Below are 25,712 nucleotides of genomic sequence, written 5' to 3'. Positions count from 1 at the left end.
ATTCAGTACTGTATACAGTACGTAGTAAAATTAAATCGAACATGAAACGCAAATCAGATGCAGTCATATCATATTAGAATGGTGTGTACTGTAATGGATGTGCTTCTTTTCCATGAATCTTTTGTATGTATACGTACGTAGTACTGCATCCAATAATATTCTTTGTTGCAAAAATCACATTTCGAATAAGCGTACGAGAGAGAGAGAGAGAGAGAGAGAGAGAGAGAGAGAGAGAGAGAGAGAGAGAGAGAGAGAGAGGCGTAAAATAGCGTACGTAAAGCTGTATTATTATTATTGTTATTATTATTATTATTGTTGTTGTTGTTAATAAATTATTGTTATTATTATTATCATTATTATTATTATTATTACTGTACAGTATTATTATCATTATTTATTATTATTACGGTATTTACTTAATCTACGTACGTTCGGTATGCGCGGGGCATCTTCTATGAGTAGGTAACCAACGCATCATAGTACTGTAAGACGGGTTGTGATTGGTTCAAGCGCAGATAGATGACGAATCAGAACTCAAGTTTTGTTATCTAGCCTGTGATTGGTGTTTTGCCCGCATCTCCTACACGCAGCATCAAAGTTCTCGCGGGGCTGGATCGTCCACTCTCTGTTACCGCGTATCGCTGAGTAGACGTTCTTAAGTGTGTGAATCTGTGCTGTGTGCGACTTTTTTAAGTTGAACTTTTTGTTACTGTAAATCCTACTGTAATGGCTCCCAAGCGTTCTGCTTCTCTTAAGGCTGGTAGTGAGCCTAAACGCCACCGAAGGATGATGACGATAGCTGAGAAGGTTACGCTTCTCGACATGTTAAAAGATGGTAGAAGTTACGCGGCCGCCGGCCGCCATTTTGGCATCAACGAATCTACTGTTCGCTATATCAAGAAGGACGAGGCGAACATTAGAAAGACGGCTGCAATCACCTTTAGCAGATCAGCGAAGCGAGTCGTTACAACGCGTAATAAAACGATCGTACGCATGGAAGGTGCTTTAGCTGTGTGGATTGCCGACTGCCGGAAGAAGAACATAGCGTTGGATACGAACACCATCCAAACAAAGGCTTTGAGCTTATATGAGAATTTTGCTGCAAAGGAACCTAAAGACGACGACGGCAACCATGCTGAAGATGATGATGATGCAGATGATCCTCAACCAGGGACATCCACTGATTCCCAGCCTCAGAAACGTTTTTCCGCAAGCAAAGGATGGTTCGCGAAGTTTCAGAAACGCTTCGCCCTGAAAAGCGTTTCCCTGCATGGGGAGTCTGCTTCCGCTGACACTGCCGCTGCTGAAACTTACGTGAACCAGACGTTCAAGAATATTATCGCCGAAGGTGGATACAAGCCGGAACAAGTCTTTAATATGGATGAGACCGGCTTGTTTTGGAAGAGAATGCCGTCGCGAACTTTCCTGTTCAAAGAGGAAGCCAAAGCCTCTGGCTTTAAAGCATTCAAGGATCGCGTTACCCTCGTGATGTGTGGCAATGCTGCTGGATTTTTGTTAAAGCCGGGGCTTATTTATAAGTCGAAAAATCCTCGCGCTTTGAAAAATAAAAATAAGAATCTCCTTCCCGTGTACTGGATGCATAATCAAAAAGCATGGATTACGAAGATGCTGACCTCCAACTGGTTCCATCAGTGTTTTATCCCGCAAGTCAGCAAATATCTCTTAGAGAAGGGCTTGCCATTCAAGATCCTTCTCCTTATGGATAACGCTGGTGGACACACAACTGACCTGTCGCATGAGGGCATTCAGGTTGAGTTCCTGCCACCTAACACCACGTCATTAATTCAACCGATGGACCAGGGGCTTATCAGGGCGTTCAAGGCCCTCTACACGAAGAACACCTTGGCGGACCTCGTTGCGTGTGTAGATGCTGCCCAAGATGACGAGGATGAAGATTTTAACTTGAAGGCGTACTGGCGGCAGTACACCATAGCCACGTGCCTGCAGAATATTCAGAAGGCACTTCAAGAGATGAAACCTGCAACCGTGAATGCGAGCTGGAAGAAGTTGTGGCCCGATATTGTTTACGACGACAAGGGATTTACTCCGTCGGAAATCCAACACTCTGCAATACGGAAATCTGTGCAGTTGGCTGCGATAATTGGAGGTGACGGGTTTGGCGACATGACGACTGAAGACGTCGACGAGTTGTTGGACTGCCATTCCCAGCCCCTAACTGACGCAGACCTCGAAGACCTGACGAAATCGGCAAGTGAAGAAGAGAGTGATACCCAGGAAGAGACCCAAGAAAATGTCGAAGAAACGGGCTTAACATTAGAACGGCTTGCCACGGCCTGCAACCATGCGAAGGAGTTGAAAGAAATGTTGCAAGAGTGGGACGAGGATATGGTTCGCTCGATGTAATTCTGCAACAAGATCGATGAAGACATGACTCCCTACAAAATGCTCTTGGATCGAAAAAAGAAGCAGCGGCAACAACTTCCGATCACAATGTTCTTCCAGCCTCGCAAAAAAGAGCCAGTTCCTCCTGCTAGTACGCCTTCGGAAGAAATTGAAGAAGTTTCCCAGGAAGAAGTTGAAGAGGTGTCCCAGGAAAAGACACCTCCGTCTGAAGAGACGTAAAATACTATCATTGGCTGCACAGTAGAACACATCATCAGCTTCATCATCATCATTTCTACTGTGCAGCAAATTCATCGCCATCACCATTCAAGTTTTTCTTCAACTTCTTTCGTGGTGAGTACAGTAACAATCTTTATTTTTTACTTTAATATTCTTACTGTACATTCTAAAACTGTATTTGTGCCTGTTTTATAGTTTAGTACTGTACGTACTGTATGCATTAAGTTAAAGGGAAGGTTTTAAAAGTCTACATGTTGTAACCTATCATATTTTTTTTGTTTAAAATTTACATTTACGTACGTAAAACAATCTCTCTCTCTCTCTCTCTCTCTCTCTCTCTCTCTCTCTCTCTCTCTCTCTCTCTCTCTCTCTCTCTCTCTCTCTCTCTCTCTCTCTCTCTCTCCCGTAAATTGTTTTCCTGCTTTGCTACGTACAATACTGTATGATTTATATTTGTATGGTAACATATTTTGTAAATGCTTTTACTGTAAATACTATGTACTGTATCATTATTTATCACTATCATCATGCGCGTTAAATGCCTTGTTTGTTCTGAGCGTGGTTGTTTACTGAGCGTACACGCCGTCGTTTCAGGCGGCGTCATAAAGAAAAACATTTCATTTGGAAGTCCTAAGAAAAATACGTAAACTAAAACATTGGTAATAAAAAAATCAACATACAGTACTGTATAATCAATATAATCGATGCAAAAACTAACTTATACATATATGTGTACTGTACACTAAATGAGTTTGTTTCTTCATTATGATCAGAGATGAACGTAAACAAAACATTGGTTGCCATTTTTTATTGTGCTTTTTAGGTGTTTAGGAAACGCATGATATAAAATCGCCTTTAATATTTGTGCCTGTTTTAGTTTAGGGTGCTGTAGTACATGCATTAAGTGTTCTGTACATTAAAGGGTGGTTTGTTAACAGTACTACGTACAAGGGAATGTTTTAAAAGTCCGAATATACATGTTAAATAAATAGGTAAATATGATGTCACTACTTCGCGGATTTTCACCTATCGCACCCGCGTCTGGAACCTATCTACCGCGATAAACGAGGGTTCACTGTATATCCCATTGAGTGTCTGCTTCTCTTGATACCAGACATCAAACGGCCAAGCATGTCATCGAGCGTTTACCCTCCAAGTGCGGCGACGATCTCTAGACAGCTAAGCGCGGCATTGGGTGTCAAGCTGAACGTGACGTTGGGCGTCAAGCTGAACGTGACGTTGGGCGTCAAGCTGAACGTGACGTTGGGCGTCAAGCTGAACGTGACGTTGGGCGTCAAGCTGAACGTGACGTTGGACGCCAAGCTGAACGTAACGTCGAGCAACAAGCTTGTGACGTTGAACGTCAAACAAACCGTGACGTCCAACGTCAGCCACATACTGTTCAAGCTACGTCTAGAGGACAAAGTTCTCTATGGAGACTCGGAAGACTATGCTTGCAGCAGTAAAGAAGGTCCACTGGATGATCTATTTAGATCTCCAGGATGCTTACTTCTACTTCCCCATCCATCCGAACTTCAAGCTACCCGAAGGTTCGTGTATAGGAGGAAGTTGTCCAGTTTTGAGTTCTTTGTTCGGGCTAAGCACCACCCCTTAAATAGAGAGTGCGTCAGTGAGGTCATATCGTTGTTTCCTATCCTTAGACCTCTTCCAAGGAAGGTAGATTTGAAACCTCTTCCAGCTCCCTTTTCCCGGAGAGAAAAAATATCCCACGATAAAGGAAACGAGAGGCTTTAGCTCCCGAGCAGTCGCCTACTCAAGTATACCTTTTGACACCTTACAGGTCTCTCACCTTCATCATAGGAAAGGTGAGGTGAAAGTTTTTTCGTCGTCTTTGGATGACAGCACCCAGACGAGGCTGGAATCAACTTCCAGACTTCTAAAGAGGAAGATGGACACGGTCAATCAGCGTCTTTTCTTGACACAGCAAGCTTCTGGTTGTAGTCTTTCGAACAGTTCTGAGCATTTTTTTTTTCTTTCTACCAAAGAAAAACTCCTATCAAACATCCTTTTAGGATGTCAGCAACTGGCAAATAACTTCCAACTCTTTCAGTTGCAGGACAATTGTCTGATCCTAGCATGGCTTCAGTTCATGCTCCTTCTCCACCTTCAAACTGGTTATCGTCTTCTGGACGCTCTGCGTGTTTCTTTTAAACGGTGTAGAAAGAGAGCTTGTGGTAGACATGACATATCCTGTATCACAACAGTTTGACCCTATTTTTATTACACTACTAGATTTGCAACAGAAGCTCTCTTCGCTCATGCTAGTTTGTCGACCTGCATATAACAAGAGAGTAGCAGACCTGGATCTTGAGTGTCAGGTAACTTCACGCCTGGACACTAAGCGTAGTGACCCTACTAGTCGAGATGTTCTTGATGACCAACGTCTTTACAACTCCCTAGCAAGGAGTCAATCAAACAGACGTGACGTCGTACGTCTGCTTAACAGGACGTCGAGATTCCAGCGGAACAGGACGTCCTGTAAGACGTGACTTCAGGCGTCTATCGAGACGCTACATGATTCATCAAGCACAATGCGACCCCGAGCGTCAAGCAGCTCGTGACATGGTCTTGTACACATTCCTACCATTCAAAGTGCTTTCCAAGATGTTACAAGAGTTCGTCTCTCACGAGAGAACCAAGTTGACTTTAGTAGCGCTCTTCTGGCCGTCAAGAGGTTGGTTCACAGAGGTTCTGGAATGGATAGTGGACATTCCAAGAAGCCTGTCATTGAGAATAGATCTTCTCAGACAACCCCACTTGGCAAGAAACCATCTAAACCTCCAAGCTCTACATCTGACTGCCTTCAGACTATCGGAAAACTCGCAAGATCTAGAGGATTTTCGAAGGAGGCAGCCAAGGCTATTGCTAGAGCAAGAAGGATTTCTACCATCATGGTTTACCAATCCAAGTGGGAAGGTTTTAGAGCATGATGTAAAGCTAACTCAGTTTCTTCATCCAGTACCTCTATAGCTCAAATTGCCAATTTCCTTTTAGAGCTTAGAAGAAGGCACAATTTCTCCTCCTCAACCATCAAGAGGTACAGGAGTATGCTAACAACGGTCTTCAGGCATAGACATTTAGACCTCTCGAATAACAAGGGCCTTCAGGATCTTCTCAGATCCTTTGAAACCTCTAAGAATCGTCAACAGGATTCACCAGCCTGGAATTTAGACGTGGTTTTAAAATTTCTTATGAGTGACAGATTCGAACCTTTGAACTCTGCTTCTTTTAAAGATCTGACTTTAAAGACTTTTTTTTTTTTTAGTAAGCTTAGCAACAGCTAAAATGGTCAGTTAAGTTCATTCTTTTAGCAAGAACATTGGCTTTAGAAACGGCAAAGCTATATGCTCCCTGCAGCTTGAATTTCTAGCCAAGAACAAACGTCCTTCTCACCCATGTCCAAAATCTTTCGAAATTGCTAACCTCTCTGATTTGGTGGGTGAGGAACTGGAGAAGGTTCTTTGTCCTAATAGAGCACCGAGGTTCTATCTAGACAGGACTAAAGGTTTAAGAGGCAATTCGGAAGCTCTTTGGTATGCAGTCAAAAAGCTTGCTTTACCTATGTCTAAAAACGCCTAATCATATTTCATAAGACTTGATTAAAGAAGCTCACACACACTGTGGTGAGGCAGACCTTAAGCTCCTTAAAGTCAAGACTCATGAATTTAGAGCTGTGGCAACTTCTGTAGCTTTTATACAAAATCGTTCTCTGCAAAGTATAATGGATACAACACTTTGGAGAAGTAAATCTGTATTCGCATCACATTATTTAAAACGTGTCCAGACTCTTTATGAGGACTGCTACTCTTTGGGTCCATTCGTAGCAGCAAATGCAGTAGTAGGTGAAGGATATACCACTACACTCCCTTAATCCCTAGTACCCTTTTCCCCTCTTGGAACTTGTATATAATTTTATGATTGGAGGAAATTGTTAGACAATCTTTCGCAATCTTTGACTTAGTCAGGTGGTCATTTGTTCCTTGAGAGTGCCCGGAACAAGGGTATTAGTTGAGGTCCTGTGAGCATATAGGTTATTCACTATTTGACAGCTCCTAGAGTTCTTCAGCCCCTGGGTGGATCGCTGGTTCTCAAAGGACAGCAGACTTAATAATGCAGAGAATCATTGAAGTCAGCTTCCTTAATGGGTACGAACCCTTAAGCTAGTTTTGTTTTTAAATCTTAAGTGAAATTCCATTAATGTTGCTGTCTCTGACCTGCCACCAAGCTATTGTTATGTAACCAGCAGGTAAGTTTAAATGTTTAAAAATTATATTTTCATAATAAAATAAATTTTTGAACATACTTACCCGCTGGTTATATAACTTAAAATCCCACCCTCCTCCCCTCTAAAGACCTATGGGCAGGGAAAATCTGGTGCTAGAAGGAATAGTTCAACCTAGCTCCGTGGTGGCGCTAGTGTATACCTGGCATATCTATGCAATTGCTGTGAGTTTTGAATTTCTGCCGGACAGAAGAATAAAGCTATTATTATATAACCAGCGGGTAAGTATGTTCAAATTTTTTTTTTTTTATTATGAAAATATCATGTTTTCAGCTTCTCATGTCCTCAGAGGTCTGGTTCAGACTCTTTGAGCCAAGTTGCTTTTTGTAGTGTTTCTCTTTGTGCTTCTCTCCTCTAATGTCAGTCTCCTTGTGGGATTAGGTGGCACTGATTTGCTTGTCTCTTTTTGGGCTCCATTGCAAGATGTGGTCTCCGTTCATGATCGCTTGAAGAAAGTCTCGAAGGAAAGTCTTGGCCTTCTTTAGAGGCTCCTAATTTTAGGGCTCTTTTGACGAGATCTTGCTTCCAGACTTCCTTGAGAGTTTTTGAGCTTTGGGCACTCTTCTGCCATGTGCAGTAGCTATGTGGGTACAGGACCGGGTTTCCCCTATCTTCTGGAATTTTTTGTGAAGATGGAGGCATTTTTGCTTCTCTTTCCCAGGTTTCCTCCTTGATGTCCCAAGCTTTCTTCATGGGCTTCATGGAGTTCACTTGTTGCCTTACCCTATAGTGCTTTGTTTCTTGCCTTTTGTCTTAAGTCCATTGTCTAAGAGGATATTTTGCCTCCTTCTGGGTGACTTGTTTTTTTGGACTGAGTTTCTTGGTGTTTGTGAAGGGCAGGTGCCAAGAGCTCTAGTGATCGATTGGTTGCTATGCTAGTTGTTTTATGAGGAACGACCCTATTGCCAGAGTGCTTAGTGTCGAGTACTTGGCTACCATTCCGCCCTCTGCTTCCATTGAGTAATGTTTCACTGGTTTTTGGTGACTTCTTTGGGTCTGTTGGTGATGGCAGGACAGGTAATCAGACTTGCGACTTGGTCGCCTTTTCCCCTTATTGGCTAGGAGACAAGAATCTGCTGAAGGGTGTCGATCTTCTCGTCCCTCCTCCTGATTTGATACTGTTCTCAGACGCATCAAAATAAGGGTGGGAGTCCCACATGTGGCACCACACGGCCTCAGACTTGTAGGCAGAGTCCAAATAGTACCTTCACATTTATCTACTGGAGATGAACGCTGTTTTTCTGGCCCTTCAATAGTTCCACCAGTTCCTGGCGGCTCACTCGGTGGTGATGAGCGACAACACCACAGTAGTAGTTTACATCAAGGAGCAAGGAGGTAATTTTTTGCAGCCCCTATCCCATATAGCAATAGAGATACAGTACTGAGATGAGATGGGCAGAAGTCCTCTCAGTCTCACTATCAGCTCACTTCATTCCTGGCAAGAATAATGTGCTCACTAATAATCTAAGCAGAGCATCGAAGATATTGGGTACAGAATGGTCTGTTGATCATCTAGTAACCAACAAAGTCCTGACTTTGTGGGGTGCCTCGACTGTGGACCCGTTCGCAAAGGCCCTGAACTTCAGGCTCCCGTTGGACTGCTCCCCTGTCCCAGATCCCAAGGCTCTCTAGCAAGATGCATTCCAACTATGGTGGGACAACATCGATGTGTACACATTCCCACCATTCTGTCTGTTGAGAAGAGTACTCAACAAGACCAGAACCTCGGTCAATCTTCTAAGGACCTTCATAACTCTGCCATGGTATCACGCGGAGTGGTTCCCGGACCTTCCGCTGCTCATGACGGAACCCCTGATAGAACTTTCTACACGACACAAGCTACTCAGACAACCACATGTCAACTTTTCCACAAGGCAGTACAGGTAGCTTCACTATGCCTTCATGCCTGGAGACTATCCAGCATCTACTCTCTGAGAGATTTTTTTTAGCAACAAGTTGTGAGGAGGATGCCTGAATAGCTGTGAAAGTCATCAGCTTCATTCTACTAGGCGAAGTGGAATGTTTTCGGTGGTTGGTGCCGCGAAAGGGGTCTCAATCCATTCAATATCACTATTTCAGCAATTGTGAAATTTCTCATGTATTTAGGGAGGAAATGCATCTTTCGGTTTAAACGGTTAAAGGCTATCGCTCAACCTTGAGTCTCGCCTTTAAACTGAAAGGGATGGCCATTTCTTCATCTTTAGAACTTCCTTCCACATACGTAGTTGTGAACTTACTTGTCCTCAGTCAGAAGTGAGATCTCCCCCATGGCACGTGATACGAGTTCTTAAGTCCCTAGAAGGATTCCCAAACGAACCATTACGACAGGCAACAGTTTACCTTCTAACCTGGAAGACAGTGTTGCTACTCGCCTTGGCCTCAGCCAAACAAGTTAGCGAACTTCATGATCTTTTGTTTGTCCTTGCCCATTCAAGAGGATGGGTAGAGGTAAGCTTCAGCTTTGTCCCTGAGCTTGTTGCCTATACACGTACAGCACTCAGAATCCATGTTTTGGATTCTAGATTTGACTTCCTACAGATAACGAGTCTCTGCTCTGTAACTGTCGACTCAATCATCTGTTAGTATGCCCAGTAAGATGTTTGAGGCGCTACCTCAAGAGATTAGCAGCAGCTTGGCCCAGAGCGCCCTCACTGATCTTCTGTACGGGCAGAAACAAGAGGAGGATCACGGGAAACACAATCTCCGCATGGATTCGCAGGGTCACTAACCTTGCTCTAAATCATCCTCCAGCATGTCATCCTTGAGCCCACGATGTTAGGGGCATAGCTACGTCTCTGGCCTGTAAGAAAAACTATTCTGTGACGCAGATATTGAAAGTGGGTGGGTGAATAACGGGAAACTACGTTCACTGCCCACTACCTGTAAGGCGTGATACACAGGAACCTTGATACGTTTTCTATTGGTCCTGTGATGGATGTACAACAGCTGGTTTAGTACCTCAAGCTCCTTAATGGACAAGTAGCAGAAGGTTGAGGGATTGGTTACCCAGGTTTTAGTCTGAGTGAATGAAAGGGAAAGTCTGGCTCTTTCCCTTTCTTCATCCTCCCCTCTCTAGGGAAAATCAGCATCATGGGTCCTCTGCACAAGCTGATCTCAAACCTCTGCAGGGAAACCATTGCTCCCTTGTGTATCCTAGTATTGTCCCAATACTGTTGCGGCCACATACTCTGGCGAGGTGGTATTGCAAATGTCTCGGTCTCCTCAGTTATTCCCTGTAAGTCTCAGAATAACCTTTACCTTGACAGTCACATTACTAGTTTCTTACCACGCAGCTTGTGTAGGCCGCAGACCATGCTTAGCAGGTTTAGCGAGGTGTTAAGAGTCGTCTTATTGTCGCTCTAATCTCTGCGCAATAGGGAGTACCCCGGGTAAGGCCAAAAAGCCAGATTGGCAGGGACACCCACCCTCCTAATGGGTGAGTCACCCCTATTAAATTGCGTTGGTTTGTATTTCAGTTACGGAACAAATGACAAATTCAAAAGTAATTTGTATTTTTCTCGATACAAACCTTAACTATTTAAGCATACTTGCCCGCCAACCCTGCCCCCCCTTGAAGCCCTACCTCCAAGCAAAGTGATATAAATCACAGGTATGTGAGTGGGAGGGGTAGCAAGCTACCTTCTATAGCCCCCCCATCTAACTAGCTAAATTTTAATGGCTTGTCCTTTCAGCTTTGCCAAAAGCAATACCCCTATTGAATAGCTAAGGTTTGTATCCTTCTTGAAAATACAAATTACCTCTGAATTTGTTATCTTTGTAAGTCTCATCTGATTTCCTGTCTAAATATTCTCTCCAGTCATTCCTTGCTATTCTTTTAACTTCACTATCAATACTGGAATACTTAGCATGCTCTACATTGTAATTTTCATTACTTCCTCAAAAACTTTTAACGATCAATTTCTGTCTTTGTCTCCTTTTTATAGTATCCCAAGTATCATTTGATATCCATGGTTTTCTCCTTGTAATTCCATTTCCCAAAACTTCACTACCAACTGACTGATATATGTTCTTAATATATAAAATTAGAATTATATGTACTTGAATATTTTTTTAAGATATGCATGCAGTAATTTATGCAGTTGAAAAGTTCCTTTTTCAATATTAAACTTACCCGATAATCATGTAGCTGTCAACTCCGTTGCCCGACAGAATTCTATGGAGGGATACGCCAGCTATCACAATACTAGAAGGGGGTGTATTTACCAGCGCCACCTGTGGCCAGGTACTCAAGTACTTCTTGTTGACACCTCCTCAATTATTCCTCTGTCGTGCTTCCGGCAAGACGTTCTGGGATACGCTTATGTTCTTGGAGTATTTTCACGACTTTGGTGAAGTATTTCTCTTTGATTTCGGCTGTCGCTTTACTGGAAAACTTCTATATTAGCTTAGTTAGCTTTTGGAATTAATTTGATTAATTATGGTGACGAAGAGAGTATGAACTCTCGTTCACCTTTCAATGGCCGACCCTTCCCTTAGACGGAAGTGTTGGTGTCTAAGAGAGTATAGACTCTCTTTCTTAATTTTGCTTAACAAAAGTTATAGATTTATTTTATATCTCTCCGCCTCTTATAGGCCTCTTCGATTAACTTCCTTTTATTATAAACTCATTAAAATTAATTTTTATATTTGTTTATATTCGACCTTCCTAATAGTAGGCGGTCTTTTACCGAAGTTAATAAACTTTGAGCCCGTCATTTCGGTTTTACCTGTTAACATATTATGCTATTTCCGCCACAGAGTTTGAAAGATTTTCTTTGACAGTCTCGTACTGTTTTCAAAGCTGAACTAACGTTTTGTTTTGTCTCTGCAGTTGTTGACGTTCAGAACGTTCAACTTGCACTCTATCGTTACGATAGAGAAAGAATGTTCACGGTTTCACGTTGCAGTAAGAGTAACCGTGTCTAGCGTTTTGTTCATTCTTTCTTAACTTAATGGTTTTGATCCTAATAAAGGAACTTTTCAGTTTTTTGGGACCTCTTGCAAGCTCCCAAGCCCAGGGGAGAAGCAATGTCGAAGGGCATAAGGGTTCAGCAGGCCTTGATCGGCGCACAGAAGTATTCTCGGTGGTTGTGGGCGTGTCTTACCGAGACCGTCACTCCCACCCGCAGACGATTGAGCCCTTATTTTGCTCGTCTGCAGAAGAGATTAGGGGAGAAAATAAAGGCAGAGTAACGCTGGTCTCAGGTCTCAAGACTTCTTAAACGTTAAGTCCAGACCTATGCCAGACGTACGAAGTTAAAGTTCACAACCCGAATGCAGTCATTGGGTTAGCTCTGACTCTCCTCAGTCATCAGTTGATTACACTCCGACTAAGAGGAGTAAGGTTCTGCCACAACAGATCTCTGCTGTTAAGGCTTTACCTCAGCAGAACTTAGTGTCTGCCGACCCCAAGTTAACTCTACTGCAGTCCATTCAGTCACAACTTTCGGTCTTGATGCGTGAGTGTCGGGCTGAGAGTGTTGCACCGCCTGCACTCCCTCCACCTGTTCTCGCTGCACCTGTGCTCGCCCAGCCTGCACCTGCTCCGCCTGTGCTCGCCCAGCCTGCACCTGCTCCGCCTGGTCGCAGCACCATCTGCCAGGCGTACGATGTTGTGAACTCTATTACAGTCCATGCAAGCACAGCTTTCGGACTTGATGAGTGAGTGTCGGGCTGAGAGTGTTGCTCCTCCGCCTCCGCCTACACTCCCTCCTCCTACACTCGCTCCGCCTGATCACAGTACCATCTGCCAGGCGTACGATGTTGTGGACTCTACTACAGTCCATGCAAGCACAGCTTTCGGACTTGATGAGTGAGTGTCGGGCTGAGAGTGTTGCTCCTACGCCTCCGCCTACACTCCCTCCTCCTTCACTCGCTCCGCCTGATCACAGTACCATCTGCCAGGCGTATGATGTTGTGGACTCTACTACAGTCCATGCAAGCACAGCTTTCGGACTTGATGCGTGAGTGTCGGGCTGAGAGTGTTGCACCTCCTGCACTCCCTCCACCTGTTCTCGCTGCACCTGTGCTCGCCCAGCCTGCACCTGCTCCGCCTGTGCTCGCCCAGCCTGCACCTGCTCCGCCTGGTCGCAGCACCATCTGCCAGGCGTACGATGTTGAACCACTTTCGGAGTTTGCTGTTCACAGTGTTGTTCAGCCTCAGCCTTCTTTAAGGCAACCCTTGCTTTGGGATCAGGAGAGTTACACTCTTCCTCCTCCTCCCCTTGCTGCTCCACCAGTGGTGCAACTCTCGGTTGGGGTACAACAACCTCTCCCCTCCGTGAGTCTGTCTGCTCAACCAGCGCTGCACCGAGTTCAACCCTCATCTAGGCAAGCTCATCTACACCATGCACTTGCGCCTCAGGAGCCTCAGCTTGCTAGAACTTTACCTTGTTCTGCGCAGCCTCAACCTTCTCATGCTCCACTCATCTCTCAGGAACAGGAACGGACTACTCCGCCTCCGTCCTCCGCTCAGCTGGTGCAATCCTTGGGTGCAACTCTTGCTAGGAGTCAACCTCCTTCATCCTTGCACCTGCCTTCTGCTCCGTCTGTTGTTCAGCCTATGCAGTCTGAACCTCAGGTTTTCCCTCAAGTTGAGGAAACCTCTGTTGTTGTTCCAGCTCGTTCTGACTCTGCTGTTCAGCATACCATGGTTTAAACCCCATGCAAGCATGCATAAAGCACTCTAGCACTGGTCATGGAATTTCTGAGAAATGTTAAACGCCATGCACACGCTCTGCTTTCCTTTCAGCAGGCTCTACTTACTACATGCTCAGCATTCAGCATGCTCTGCATTCAGCATGCTCTGCATACAACATGCTCTGCATTCAGCATGCTCTGCATTCAGCATGCTCTGCATACAACATGCTCTACATACAGCATGCTCTGCATACAGCATACTCTGCATACATCATGCTCTGCATACCTTACCGCATGCTTCTCAACACATCTTGGGTTGTTGCCAACTCACTAGACTGTCAAGCAGTTTCATAACGTTGCCTTCTAGTCTGCTGCTTTGCACCAGTGAACCCTCACTCAGAGAACTTAGCTTTTCTAGGATAAGGTCCCTGTAGATGAGAAAGTTCTTTTCTCCCTCCTTCTGATATTCCCTTGAGGACTCTGTCATTTGGAGGGAGCCTTTAGCTGCATAACCTCTTATGGACTTTTATTTAAGCATAACATGCTTACAGGGAAGGTAATGGTTACACTTCAGCCGCTAATCCCGTCTGTTACCACACCTGCTCCCATAGACCTTGAGCTGTGTTGCATGACATGCAGTCCAAGCTTAGTCCTTGTTAGAGGATTTTTTGTTTACGGAGTCAATGTGTCACGGGGAAGACGTTCAACAACCAACAGAAGGGACTTGTTGTGACGCAGTGGGCAACCTCAGCAACCCGTTAAGGAGTTGTCTGTACGACCCAGACAAGAAGTACTTGAGTAGTCTAGACAGATTCGGGTTGTCACTGTACTTCCTCGCTTGCCCATGATTGACAGTTTACAGACTGGGCAGCAGTATCATGATCTTGTGTCCGGCTCCGTCAGACGACTGGCTTTTAAGAGCTCCCTCAAGTCGTCGCTGTCTGGAGACTTTCAAATGGACTATGGATCTGACCAAGGAACTGGGCCTCCTGGTCAATTTTGAGGAGTCTCAGCTCGTTCCATCCCAGACCATTGTCTCCTTGGGTATGGATCTTCAGAGTCGAGCTTTTCGGACTTGTCCGTCGGCCCCAAGGATCTTCCAAGCCCTAGAATGCATCCAGAGCATGCTGAGAAGGAACCGATGCTTAGTCAGGCAGTGGATGAGTCCACAGGGACACTTTCATCGCTGGCCCTGTTCATCGAGTTAGGGAGACTCCACCTCCGCCCCCTTCAGTATCATCTAGCTGCTCACTGGATAAAGGACATGACGCTAGAGACGGGCTCAGTTCCTGTTTCCGAAGAGATGAGGTCTACTCTACGTGGTGGAAGAACAGCATTCTTCTCAAGGAAGGTCTACCATTGGCTGTTCAGTCCTCCGACCACCGTCTCTTCTCGGACGCATCGGACACGGGCTGGGGTGCGACACTGGACGGACAGGAATGCTCGGGAACATGGAATCAGGAGCAAAGGACACTTCACATCTATTGCAAGGAGTTGTTGGCAGTTCATTTGGCCTTGATAAACTTCAAGTCCCTCCAGCTTAACAAGGTGGTGGAGGTGAACTCCGACTACACCACAGCCTTGGCTTACATCTCCAAGCAGGGAGGGACTCATTCGAGGAAGTTGTTCGAGATCGCAAGGGACCTCCTCATTTGGTCAAAAGATCGAAAGCTCACGCTGGTAACGAGGCTCATTCAGGGCGATATGAATGTCATGGCAGATCGCCTCAGCCGGAAGGGTCAGGTCTTCCCCACAGAGTGGACCCTTCACAAGAATGTTTGCAGCAGACTTTGGGCCCTGTGGGGTCAGCCAACCATAGATCTATTCGCTACCTCGATGACCAAGAGGCTCCTCTTGTATTGTTCTCCGATTCCAGACCCAGCAGCAGTTCGCGTGGATGCCTTTCTGCTGGATTGGTACCATCTCAACCTGTATGCATTCCCGCCGTTCAAGATTGTCAACAGGGTACTTCAGAAGTTCGCCTCTCACAAAGGGACACGGCTGACGTTGGTTGCTCCCCTCTGGCCCGCGAGAGAATGGTTCACTGAGGTACTGCAATGGCTGGTCGACGTTCCCAGGACTCTTCCTCCTAGAGTGGACCTTCTGCGTCAACCTCACGTAAAGAAGGTACACCCAACCTCCACGCTCTTCGTCTGACTGCCTTCAGACTATCGAAAGACTCTCAAGAGCTAGAGGCTTTTCGAAGGAGGCAGCCAGAGCGATTGCCAGAGCAAGGACGACATCCACTCTCAGAGTCTATCAGTCTTTATGGGAAGTCTTCCGAAGCTGGTGCAAGGCCAATGCAGTTTTCCTCAACCAGTACCAATGTAACCCAGATTGCTGACTTCCTGTTACATCTAAGGAACGTAAGCTCCCTATCAGCTCCTACGATCAAGGGTTACAGAAGTTTGTTGGCAGCGGTTTTCCGCCACAGAGGCTTGGATCTTTCCTCCAACAAAGATCTACAGGACCTCCTTAGGTCTTTTGAGACCTCAAAGGAACGTCGGTTGTCCACTCCAGGCTGGAATCTAGACGTGGTCCTAAGGTTCCTAATGTCATCAGGATTTGAACCGCTCCAATCAGCCTCTTTTAAGGACCTCACATTTAAAAACTCTTTTCCTCGTGTGCTTAGCAACAGGTAAAAGAGTAAGTGAGATCCACGCCTTCAGCAGGAACATAGGTTTCACATCTGAAACGGCTACATGTTCCTTACAGCTCGGTTTTTTGGCTAAAAACGAGCTTCCTTCCCGTCCTTGGCCTAAGTCGTTCGAGATCCCAAGCCTGTCCAACATGGTGGGGAACGAACTGGAGAGAGTACTTTGCCCAGTTAGAGCTCTTAAGTACTATCTAAAGGTCAAAACCATTACGAGGACAATCAGAAGCCTTATGGTGTGCTATCAAGAAGCCTTCTCTACCAATGTCTAAGAACTCAGTTTCTTACTACATCAGGCTTCTGATTAGAGAAGCAAATTCTCATCTGAAGGAAGAAGACCTTGCTTTGCTGAAGGTAAGGACACATGAAGTGAGAGCTGTGGCTACTTCAGTGGCCTTCAAACAGAACCGTTCTCTGCAGAGTGTTATGGATGCAACCTATTGGAGAAACAAGTCAGTGTTCGCATCATTCTATCTCAAAGATGTCCAGTCTCTTTACGAGTACTGCTACACCCTGGGTCTATTCGTAGCAACGAATGCAGTAGTAGGCGAGGGCTCAGCCACTACATTCCCATAATCCCATAACTTTTTAACCTTTCTCTTGAATACTTTTTATGGGTTGTACGGTCGGCTAAGAAGCCTTCCACATCCTTGTTGATTTGGCGGGTGGTCAATTCTTTCTTGAGAAGCGCCAAGGTTAAAGGTTGTGATGAGGTTCTTTAGTATGGGTTGCAGCCCTGTATACTTTAGCACCTTTGAGTTGATTCAGCCTCCCAAGAGGAACGCTGCGCTCAGTAAGGAAGACGATCTTATTAAAGGCAGAGTAACGGTTCAAGTCGACTTCCTTACCAGGTACTTATTATTTCATTGTTATTGTGGATAACTGATTATATGAAATATGGGATACTTAGCTATCCTTTAATCTTGTACACTGGTTTTCACCCACCCCCCTGGGTGTGAATCAGCTACATGATTATCGGGTAAGTTTAATATTGAAAAATGTTATTTTTATTAATAAAATAAATTTTTGAATATACTTACCCGATAATCATGATTTAATCGACCCTCCCTTCCTCCCCATAGAGAACCAGTGGACCGAGGAATAATTGAGGAGGTGTCAACAAGAAGTACTTGAGTACCTGGCCACAGGTGGCGCTGGTAAATACACCCCCTTCTAGTATTGTGATAGCTGGCGTATCCCTCCATAGAATTCTGTCGGGCAACGGAGTTGACAGCTACATGATTATCGGGTAAGTATATTCAAAAATTTATTTTATTAATAAAAATAACATATTACATTACTGTTTATACTAAAATATGATAAAAATTTCAGACAAGTCTCCCACCAAAACTTCTAATTCACTGTCATGGGTACAAAATAAAAGTTGCCCCCCAGAAGTTGGCAAGATTCCTCCACCTACTCCATCTGCAAGGTAAAGTTTTTTTTATTTATTATTAATTTAATTCCAACTAACATGTACCTTTATTTTTTTTACTCTAATGATAATTCAAAGAAAAGTTTTATTTACTTTACAGGATTGTCTACAATTTAGTAAAAAACTGTAACATTTATTAATGCAAAATTTTCAATATTAAACTTAGCCGGTGATCATATAAGCTGTCAGCTCTGCTGCCCGACAGAAAAACCTAAGGACAAAATACGCCAGCGATCGCTATACAGGTAGGGGGTGTACATCAACAGCGCCATCTGTCGAGCAGGTACTCAAGTACTCCAAGTAAACACAGAACCAATTTTCTCTCTGTCGTGCCACCGGCAAGACCTACTAAATACGCTGTTGCTTACTGGATTGATTTTCACAGTTTTGGTGAAGTACTCATTTCTAGTTATTAGCTTTCGCTTTGCAGAGGTTATCTTCAATACTTCCTTGCATTCTTTGATTGAATTTTGGATTATTTGTTGACGACTTGGATAGATTTTGAATTCCCCCTTTGACTAATTCAAGATGTCTGACCCTTCTCAAGTCCCCAAATACAGAAAGTGTAGTGCTAGGGACTGTTCAAGGCGTCTTCCGAAGGCCTTTATCGATCCTCACACCATTTGTTCCAATTGTCGGGGTAAATCCTGTCAATGGGAAGATCGATGTGAGGAATGCGTTGGGCTTTCGGAATTCGATTTTCTCGAATTCCTTAAATATTCACGTAGGCTAGAGAGAGATAGAGTCAGGAGGAGTTCATCTCGCTCAGTTGATTTTTCCTCTCCCCATGCCCCACAACCTATTCCTTCCCCTGTAGTGGTTGCTCCTGATCCCCCTTCTAGCACTCAACCTTCGATGGCAGATATGATGCGTGCCATCCAGGCTCTGGGTGAGAGAGCCGAGTCATTGGCGAGTGACCGCAATCAACTCATGGCAGACGTCAGGGAGTTGAAGGGTAAAAGTGCAGTGGGAAGTGAAGTGAGTGGTAGTGCTGTGAAAAGTGTTAGTGTTGCGCATGAGGGTGCGTCTGTTCGTGCCTGTCGTCCTCCCAGTCCGGGACCTCTTGCAAGCTCCCAAGCCCAGGGGAGAAGCAATGTCGTACGACCAAAGGGTTCGACAGGCTTTAATCAGCGGACAGACGTTCCCTCCGTGGTTTCGGACGTATCTTTCCAAGATCGCCCCACCCACAAGAAGACGAGAGAGCCCGTTCATTCCTCGTCTGCGGAAGAAGTTTCACGCCAGAAACGATGGACCAAGGTCTCACGGCCTCTCAAACGCAAGGTCCCTTCCGAGCAAGTCCAACGGCCCAGGTGTAGCCACTGGGTCAGTTCGGACTCGCTGCAGTCTTCAGATGACTGCACACCTCCTAAGAGAGGCAAAGTGGTACTGCAACAGGCAGTAACACCATCTGTTGCCGCACCTGCTGCTGTAGACCCTAAGTGGTCTTTGCTACAGTCTATGCAGACACAGTTAGCATCTTTTATGCAGGAGTATCGTGCGGAGAAGGTTGACGCTGCATCCGTTAGCCTACAACCAACCACGGTTGTGCGTCCAGCAGACGCTGAGGCTACCTCCTCCCGCACTACAGCTGTGAGAGTTCCACCACCCATGCGCAGTGTACCCTGCCAGCCGCACGTTGACGTTCACCGACGCACGGAACCCTCCGTTGACGTTCGCGAGCTACCACAACAACAGGAGGGTGGAGTTAAGTTGCTTTGTTGTGACGCTGTGCGTCAACCTCCGCAACCCACTGTGGTTACCGCTACTCACCCGCAGCAGACTAAACAGTCAGGAGTAGAAGCTTTGCGTCCCCACACAGCTTTGGTTGTTGCCAGCTCACAGACTGAACAACAGTTACATGACGTTGCGTCCAGTGCAGTCACGCATGCACCCGTGCTGCCGGACTCAGCCGACCAGCTGATTCCTACTCTTTTGCCGCTTCCTCCTCAACATTCAGACGATGGACTCTCTGATGATGACGACGCTGCACATCTTGACGACCCGCACACGGACATCGACGAACCCAAGACCACGCCTCCCTCCTTGGACTTTAGGAAAGTGCTTGCACTGTTCAAGGATTTATATCCTGATCAGTTTGTGTCTGCAGCACCACGCTCTCCTCCCTCTGAGTTCGCTTTAGGCACGCAGTCTGCCGCACCTGCCTTTACGAAGCTCGTCCTCGCCCGCTCGTCCAAGAGAGCTTTAAGAGTGCTGGGAGATTGGTTGCAGTCCAAAAAGCAACTTGGGAAGACAGCTTTCATGTTTCCCCCTGCCAAGCTTGCTTCCAGATCTAGCGTCTGGTATGCCACGGGAGAAGTTCTCGGCTTGGGAGTTCCTGCCTCTGCCCAGGGCGACTTCTCAAGTCTTGTAGACTCTCCCCGCAGGCTGGCCATGAGACGCTCCAAGATTTGTTGGACTCCTTCGGATTTAGACCATCTGATGAAAGGAGTATTCAGAGCGTTCGAAGTTTTTAACTTTTTGGACTGGTGTTTGGGAGCGTTGAGCAGGAAGACCTCCCCTTCTGACAAGGAAACTTCCATGCTCATAATGTCCTGCATGGACAAAGCCATAAGGGACGGTTTTAGTGAGCTTGCGGCTTCTTTCGTTTCCGGGGTCCTCAAGAAACGGGAACACCTTTGCTACTTCTTGTCAGCTGGAGTAACCCCATGTCAAAGGTCGGAGCTTATGTGTGCTCCTCTCTCCAAGTGCCTCTTCCCTGAGGAGTTGATCAAGGAGATTCAGAAAGACACACATGACCTGGTTGCGTCATCCGCACGCAAAGCCACCCCTTTGCCATCCGTGTCTAGGCCCAGGATGGATACTCCAGCGTCAAGGTTCATTCCGCCCTTTCGTGGCAGAGCCTCCAGCAGAGGAGGTGCTCGTGCCGAAGGTCAACGTGGGAGCAAGAAGAAAGGTTCCAAGTCCTTTAGAGGCAGAGCCTGACTGCCACCTTCTTCAGACAGCAGTGGGAGCCAGGCTCAAGAACTACTGGCAGGCCTGGGAGAACAGGGGCGCAGACGCACAATCTGTGAAGTTACTCAGAGAGGGGTACAAGATTCCATTCTTGCGCAAGCCCCCTCTAGCAACAACTCCCATCGACCTCTCTCCCAGGTACAGAGAGGAGGACAAGAGACTAGCTTTGCAGCAAGAGGTGTCTCTCTTACTTCAAAAGGGAGCGGTAGTCAAAGTCCGGGACCATCAATCCCCGGGCTTCTACAACCGTCTCTTCTTAGTCGTGAAGAAGACAGGAGGGTGGAGACCGGTGCTAGACGTCAGTGCTCTGAATGTCTTTGTCACAAAGCAGACGTTCGCCATGGAGACGACAAAGTCGGTTCTAGCATCGGTCAGGAAGGAAGACTGGATGGTCTCTTTAGACCTCAAGGACGCTTACTTTCACGTCTCCATCCACCCAGATTCCCAACCTTTTCTAAGGTTCGTTTACGGGAAGGTTGTATACCAATTTCAAGCCCTGTGCTTTGGCCTAAGCATGGCACCTCTTGTTTTTACGAAACTGATGAGGAATATTGCCAAATTCCTGCATTTAGCAGACATCAGAGCCTCCCTCTATTTGGACGACTGGCTTCTAAGAGCTTCGTCAAGTCGTCGCTGTCTGGAGAATCTAAAGTGGACTCTGGATCTGACCAAGGAATTGGGTCTCCTGGTCAATATGGAAAAGTCCCAACTCGTCCCATCCCAAACTATAGTGTACCTAGGAATGGAGATTCAGAGTCAAGCTTTTCGGGCTTTTCCGTCGGCCCCCAGAATCAGTCAAGCCCAAGAATGCATCCAGAACATGCTAAAGAAGGACCGATGTTCAGTCAGACAGTGGATGAGTCTGATAGGGACGCTTTCATCACTGGACCAGTTCATTGCGTTAGGGAGACTGCACCTCCGACCCCTTCAATTTCACATAGCTGTTCACTGGAGAAAGGACAAGACGCTAGAAGCGGTCTCGATCCCTATTTCCGAGAAGATGAAGTCTTCACTGACTTGGTGGAAGGAGAACATTCACCTCAGAGAGGGTCTGCCACTGGCTGTTCAGACCCCCAACCACGTTCTCTTCTCGGACGCATCGGACACGGGCTGGGGTGCGACATTAGACGGTCGGGAATGCTCGGGCACCTGGAACGCGGATCAGAGAACGTTACATATCAACTGCAAGGAGCTATTGGCAGTTCATCTGGCCTTGAGAAGCTTCAAGTCTCTCCTTCTAGGCAAGGTGGTGGAGGTGAACTCCGACAACACCACAGCCTTGGCGTACATCTCCAAGCAAGGAGGGACTCATTCGATGACGTTATACGAGATCGCAAGGGACCTCCTCACTTGGTCAAGAGATCTAAACCTATCTCTAGTAACGAGGTTCATTCAAGGCAACATGAATGTCATGGCAGACCGCCTCAGTCGGAAGGGCCAAATCATCCCAACAGAATGGACCCTTCACATGAATGTATGCAAGAGACTATGGGCCTTGTGGGGCCAACCTACCATAGATCTATTTGCAACCTCGATGACCAAGAGGCTCCCAATTTATTGCTCGCCGATCCCGGACCCAGCAGCAGTTCATATAGATGCCTTCCTTATGGATTGGTCCCATCTAGACCTTTATGCATTCCCCCCGTTCAAGATTGTCAACATAGTACTGCAGAAGTTCGCCTCTCACGAAGGGACACGGTTGACGTTGGTTGCTCCCCTCTGGCCCGCGAGAGAATGGTTCACCGAGGTACTGCAATGGCTAGTGGACGTTCCCAGAACACTTCCTCTAAGAGTGGACCTTCTGCGTCAGCCACACGTAAAGAAGGTACACCCAAGCCTCCACGCTCTTCGTCTGACTGCCTTCAGACTATCGAAAGACTCTCGAGAGCTAGAGGCTTTTCGAAGGAGGCAGCCAGAGCGATTGCTAGAGCAAGGAGGACATCCACTCTTTAAGTCTACCAGTCGAAGTGGGAAGTCTTCCGAAGCTGGTGCAAGTCGGTATCAGTATCCTCAACCAGTACCTCTGTAACTCAGATAGCTGACTTCCTTTTATACCTAAGGAAGGAAAGATCTCTTTCAGCTCCCACGATCAAGGGTTACAGAAGCATGTTGGCAGCAGTCTTCCGTCACAGAGGCTTAGATCTTTCCAACAACAAAGATCTACAGGACCTCCTTAAGTCTTTTGAGACCTCGAAGGAGCGTCGTTTGGCCACACCAGGTTGGAATTTAGACGTGGTACTAAGATTCCTTATGTCAGAAAGGTTCGAGCCACTACAATCAGCCTCCTTTAAAGATCTCACTTTGAAGACTCTTTTCCTCGTCTGCTTAGCAACAGCTAAAAGAGTCAGTGAGATACACGCCTTCAGCAGGAACATCGGATTTTCATCTGAAACGGCTACATGTTCCTTACAGCTTGGTTTTCTAGCCAAAAACGAACTTCCTTCTCGTCCTTGGCCTAAATCGTTCGACATTCCAAGCCTTTCTAATTTGGTCGGAAATGAACGAGAAAGAGTCTTATGCCCTGTTAGAGCTCTTAAGTACTATTTGAGACGAACTAAATCTTTACGAGGGCAGTCAGAAGCTTTATGGTGCGCTATTAAGAAACCTTTACCTATGTCGAAGAATGCAGTTTCCTATTATATCAGACTTTTGATTCGAGAAGCTCATTCCCATCTGAATGAGGAAGACCATGCTTTGCTGAAGGTAAGGACACATGAAGTTAGAGCTGTCGCAACTTCAGTAGCCTTCAAACAAAACAGATCTCTACAGAGTATAATGGACGCAACCTATTGGAGAAGCAAGTCAGTGTTCGCGTCATTTTATCTTAAAGATGTCCAGTCTCTTTACGAGAACTGCTACACCCTGGGACCATTCGTAGCAGCGAGTGCAGTAGTTGGTGAGGGCTCAACCACTACATTCCCCTAATCCCATAACCTTTTTAATCTTTCTCTTGAAATGTTTTTATTGTTGTTTTTGGGTTGTCCGGAAGGCTAAGAAGCCTTTCGCATCCTGGTTGATTTGGCGGGTGGTCAAATTCTTTTCTTGAGAAGCGCCTAGATTAGAGGTTTTGATGAGGTCCTTTAGTATGGGTTGCAACCCTTCATACTTCAGCTCCTAGGAGTCGCTCAGCATCCTATGAGGATCGCGAGGCTCAGTAAGGAAGACGTACTTAAAAAGGCAGAGTAATTTTTCAAGTCGACTTCCTTACCAGGTACTTATTTATTTTATGTTTGTTATTTTGAATAACTGCTAAAATGAAATACAAAATACTTAGCTCTTAAATGTAAACATATAATGCTGGTCTCTACCCATCCCCCTGGGTGTGAATCAGCTTATATGATCACCGGCTAAGTTTAATATTGAAAAATGTTATTTTTATTAATAAAATAAATTTTTGAATATACTTACCCGGTGATCATATATTAAAGGACCCTCCCTTCCTCCCCAATAGAGACCCAGTGGACCGAGGAGAAAATTGGTTCTGTGTTTACTTGGAGTACTTGAGTACCTGCTCGACAGATGGCGCTGTTGATGTACACCCCCTACCTGCATAGCGATCGCTGGCGTATTTTGTCCTTAGGTTTTTCTGTCGGGCAGCAGAGCTGACAGCTTATATGATCACCGGGTAAGTATATTCAAAAATTTATTTTACTAATGAAAATAACATTTTGATAGAAAAATCTAACGTGAATATTATCATATCCTCCATCCTAGCTGAACTATGCCATAGAGTACCTTCAATAGAAATATTATTCCAAGATGAGTATTTCCTATCCCTATATATATATATATATATATATATATATATATATATATATATATATATATATATATATATATATATATATATATATATATATATATATATATATATATAATATATATATATATATATATATATATATATATATATATATATATCAACACAACATCGTGTTCAAATAGAAATAAATTTCTACCTCATACTTGGGATCGAACGCTAGCCCCTTCTAATGAAAGGCCAGGTCGAAACCAACCATGTCACGAGAGCCCATAAAGAAATTGGAACCTGACCGCTAGCAGCTGTCCGAGGATTTACCTGGCGAGACATCAGTCTCTTACCAGCGAGTTTTACCCAATTTCCCGGGCCACCACGTGACACAATTGGTAGTAATTCATTCAAATTACCCCTAATGAGTCAATATGGATAAATATCAACACAACATCGTGTTCAAATAGAAATAAATTTCTACCTCATACTTGGGATCGAACGCTTGCCCCTTCTAATGAAAGGCCAGGTCGAAACCAACCATGTCACGAGAGCCCATAAAGAAATTTGAACCTGACCGCTAGCAGCTGTCCGAGGATTTACCTGGCGAGACATCAGTCTCTTACCAGCGAGTTTTACCCAATTTCCCGGGCCACCACGTGACACAATTGGTAGTAATTCATTCAAATTACCCCTAATGAGTCAATATGGATAAATATCAACACAACATCGTGTTCAAATAGAAATAAATTTCTACCTCATACTTGGGATCGAACGCTAGCCCCTTCTAATGAAAGGCCAGGTCGAAACCAACCATGTCACGAGAGCCCATAAAGAAATTGGAACCTGACCGCTAGCAGCTGTCCGAGGATTTACCTGGCGAGACATCAGTCTCTTACCAGCGAGTTTTACCCAATTTCCCGGGCCACCACGTGACACAATTGGTAGTAATTCATTCAAATTACCCCTAATGAGTCAACCTGGCCTTTCATTAGAAGGGGCTAGCGTTCGATCCCAAGTATGAGGTAGAAATTTATTTCTATTTGAACACGATGTTGTGTTGATATTTATCCATATTGACTCATTAGGGGTAATTTGAATGAATTACTACCAATTTTGTCACGTGGTGGCCCGGGAAATTGGGTAAAACTCGCTGGTAAGAGACTGATGTCTCGCCAGGTAAATCCTCGGACAGCTGCTAGCGGTCAGGTTCCAATTTCTTTATGGGCTCTCGTGACATGGTTGGTTTCGACCTGGCCTTTCATTAGAAGGGGCTAGTGTTCGATCCCAAGTATGAGGTAGAAATTTATATATATATATATATATATATATATATATATATATATATATATATATA

General features: G+C 45.4%; 1 protein-coding gene across 1 annotated transcript in view; it reads left to right on the top strand.

Moving 5' to 3' along the window:
• The window catches only part of LOC137653415 (nuclear exosome regulator NRDE2-like), a 162,823-nt gene that overhangs the window by 6,967 nt on the left and 130,144 nt on the right, over nucleotides 1–25,712 (top strand). The window contains exon 2 of the mRNA XM_068386781.1: nucleotides 17,532–17,631. Coding sequence (XP_068242882.1) covers nucleotides 17,532–17,631 — 100 coding nt within the window. The remainder of the gene's footprint in view (nucleotides 1–17,531; nucleotides 17,632–25,712) is intronic.

The sequence above is a fragment of the Palaemon carinicauda genome, chromosome 14 (assembly GCF_036898095.1).
Source record: "Palaemon carinicauda isolate YSFRI2023 chromosome 14, ASM3689809v2, whole genome shotgun sequence".
NCBI classification, from domain to species: domain Eukaryota; kingdom Metazoa; phylum Arthropoda; class Malacostraca; order Decapoda; family Palaemonidae; genus Palaemon; species Palaemon carinicauda.
Note: the sequence above shows the minus strand (reverse complement) of the source record. Positions and strands in the feature narration are given on the sequence as shown.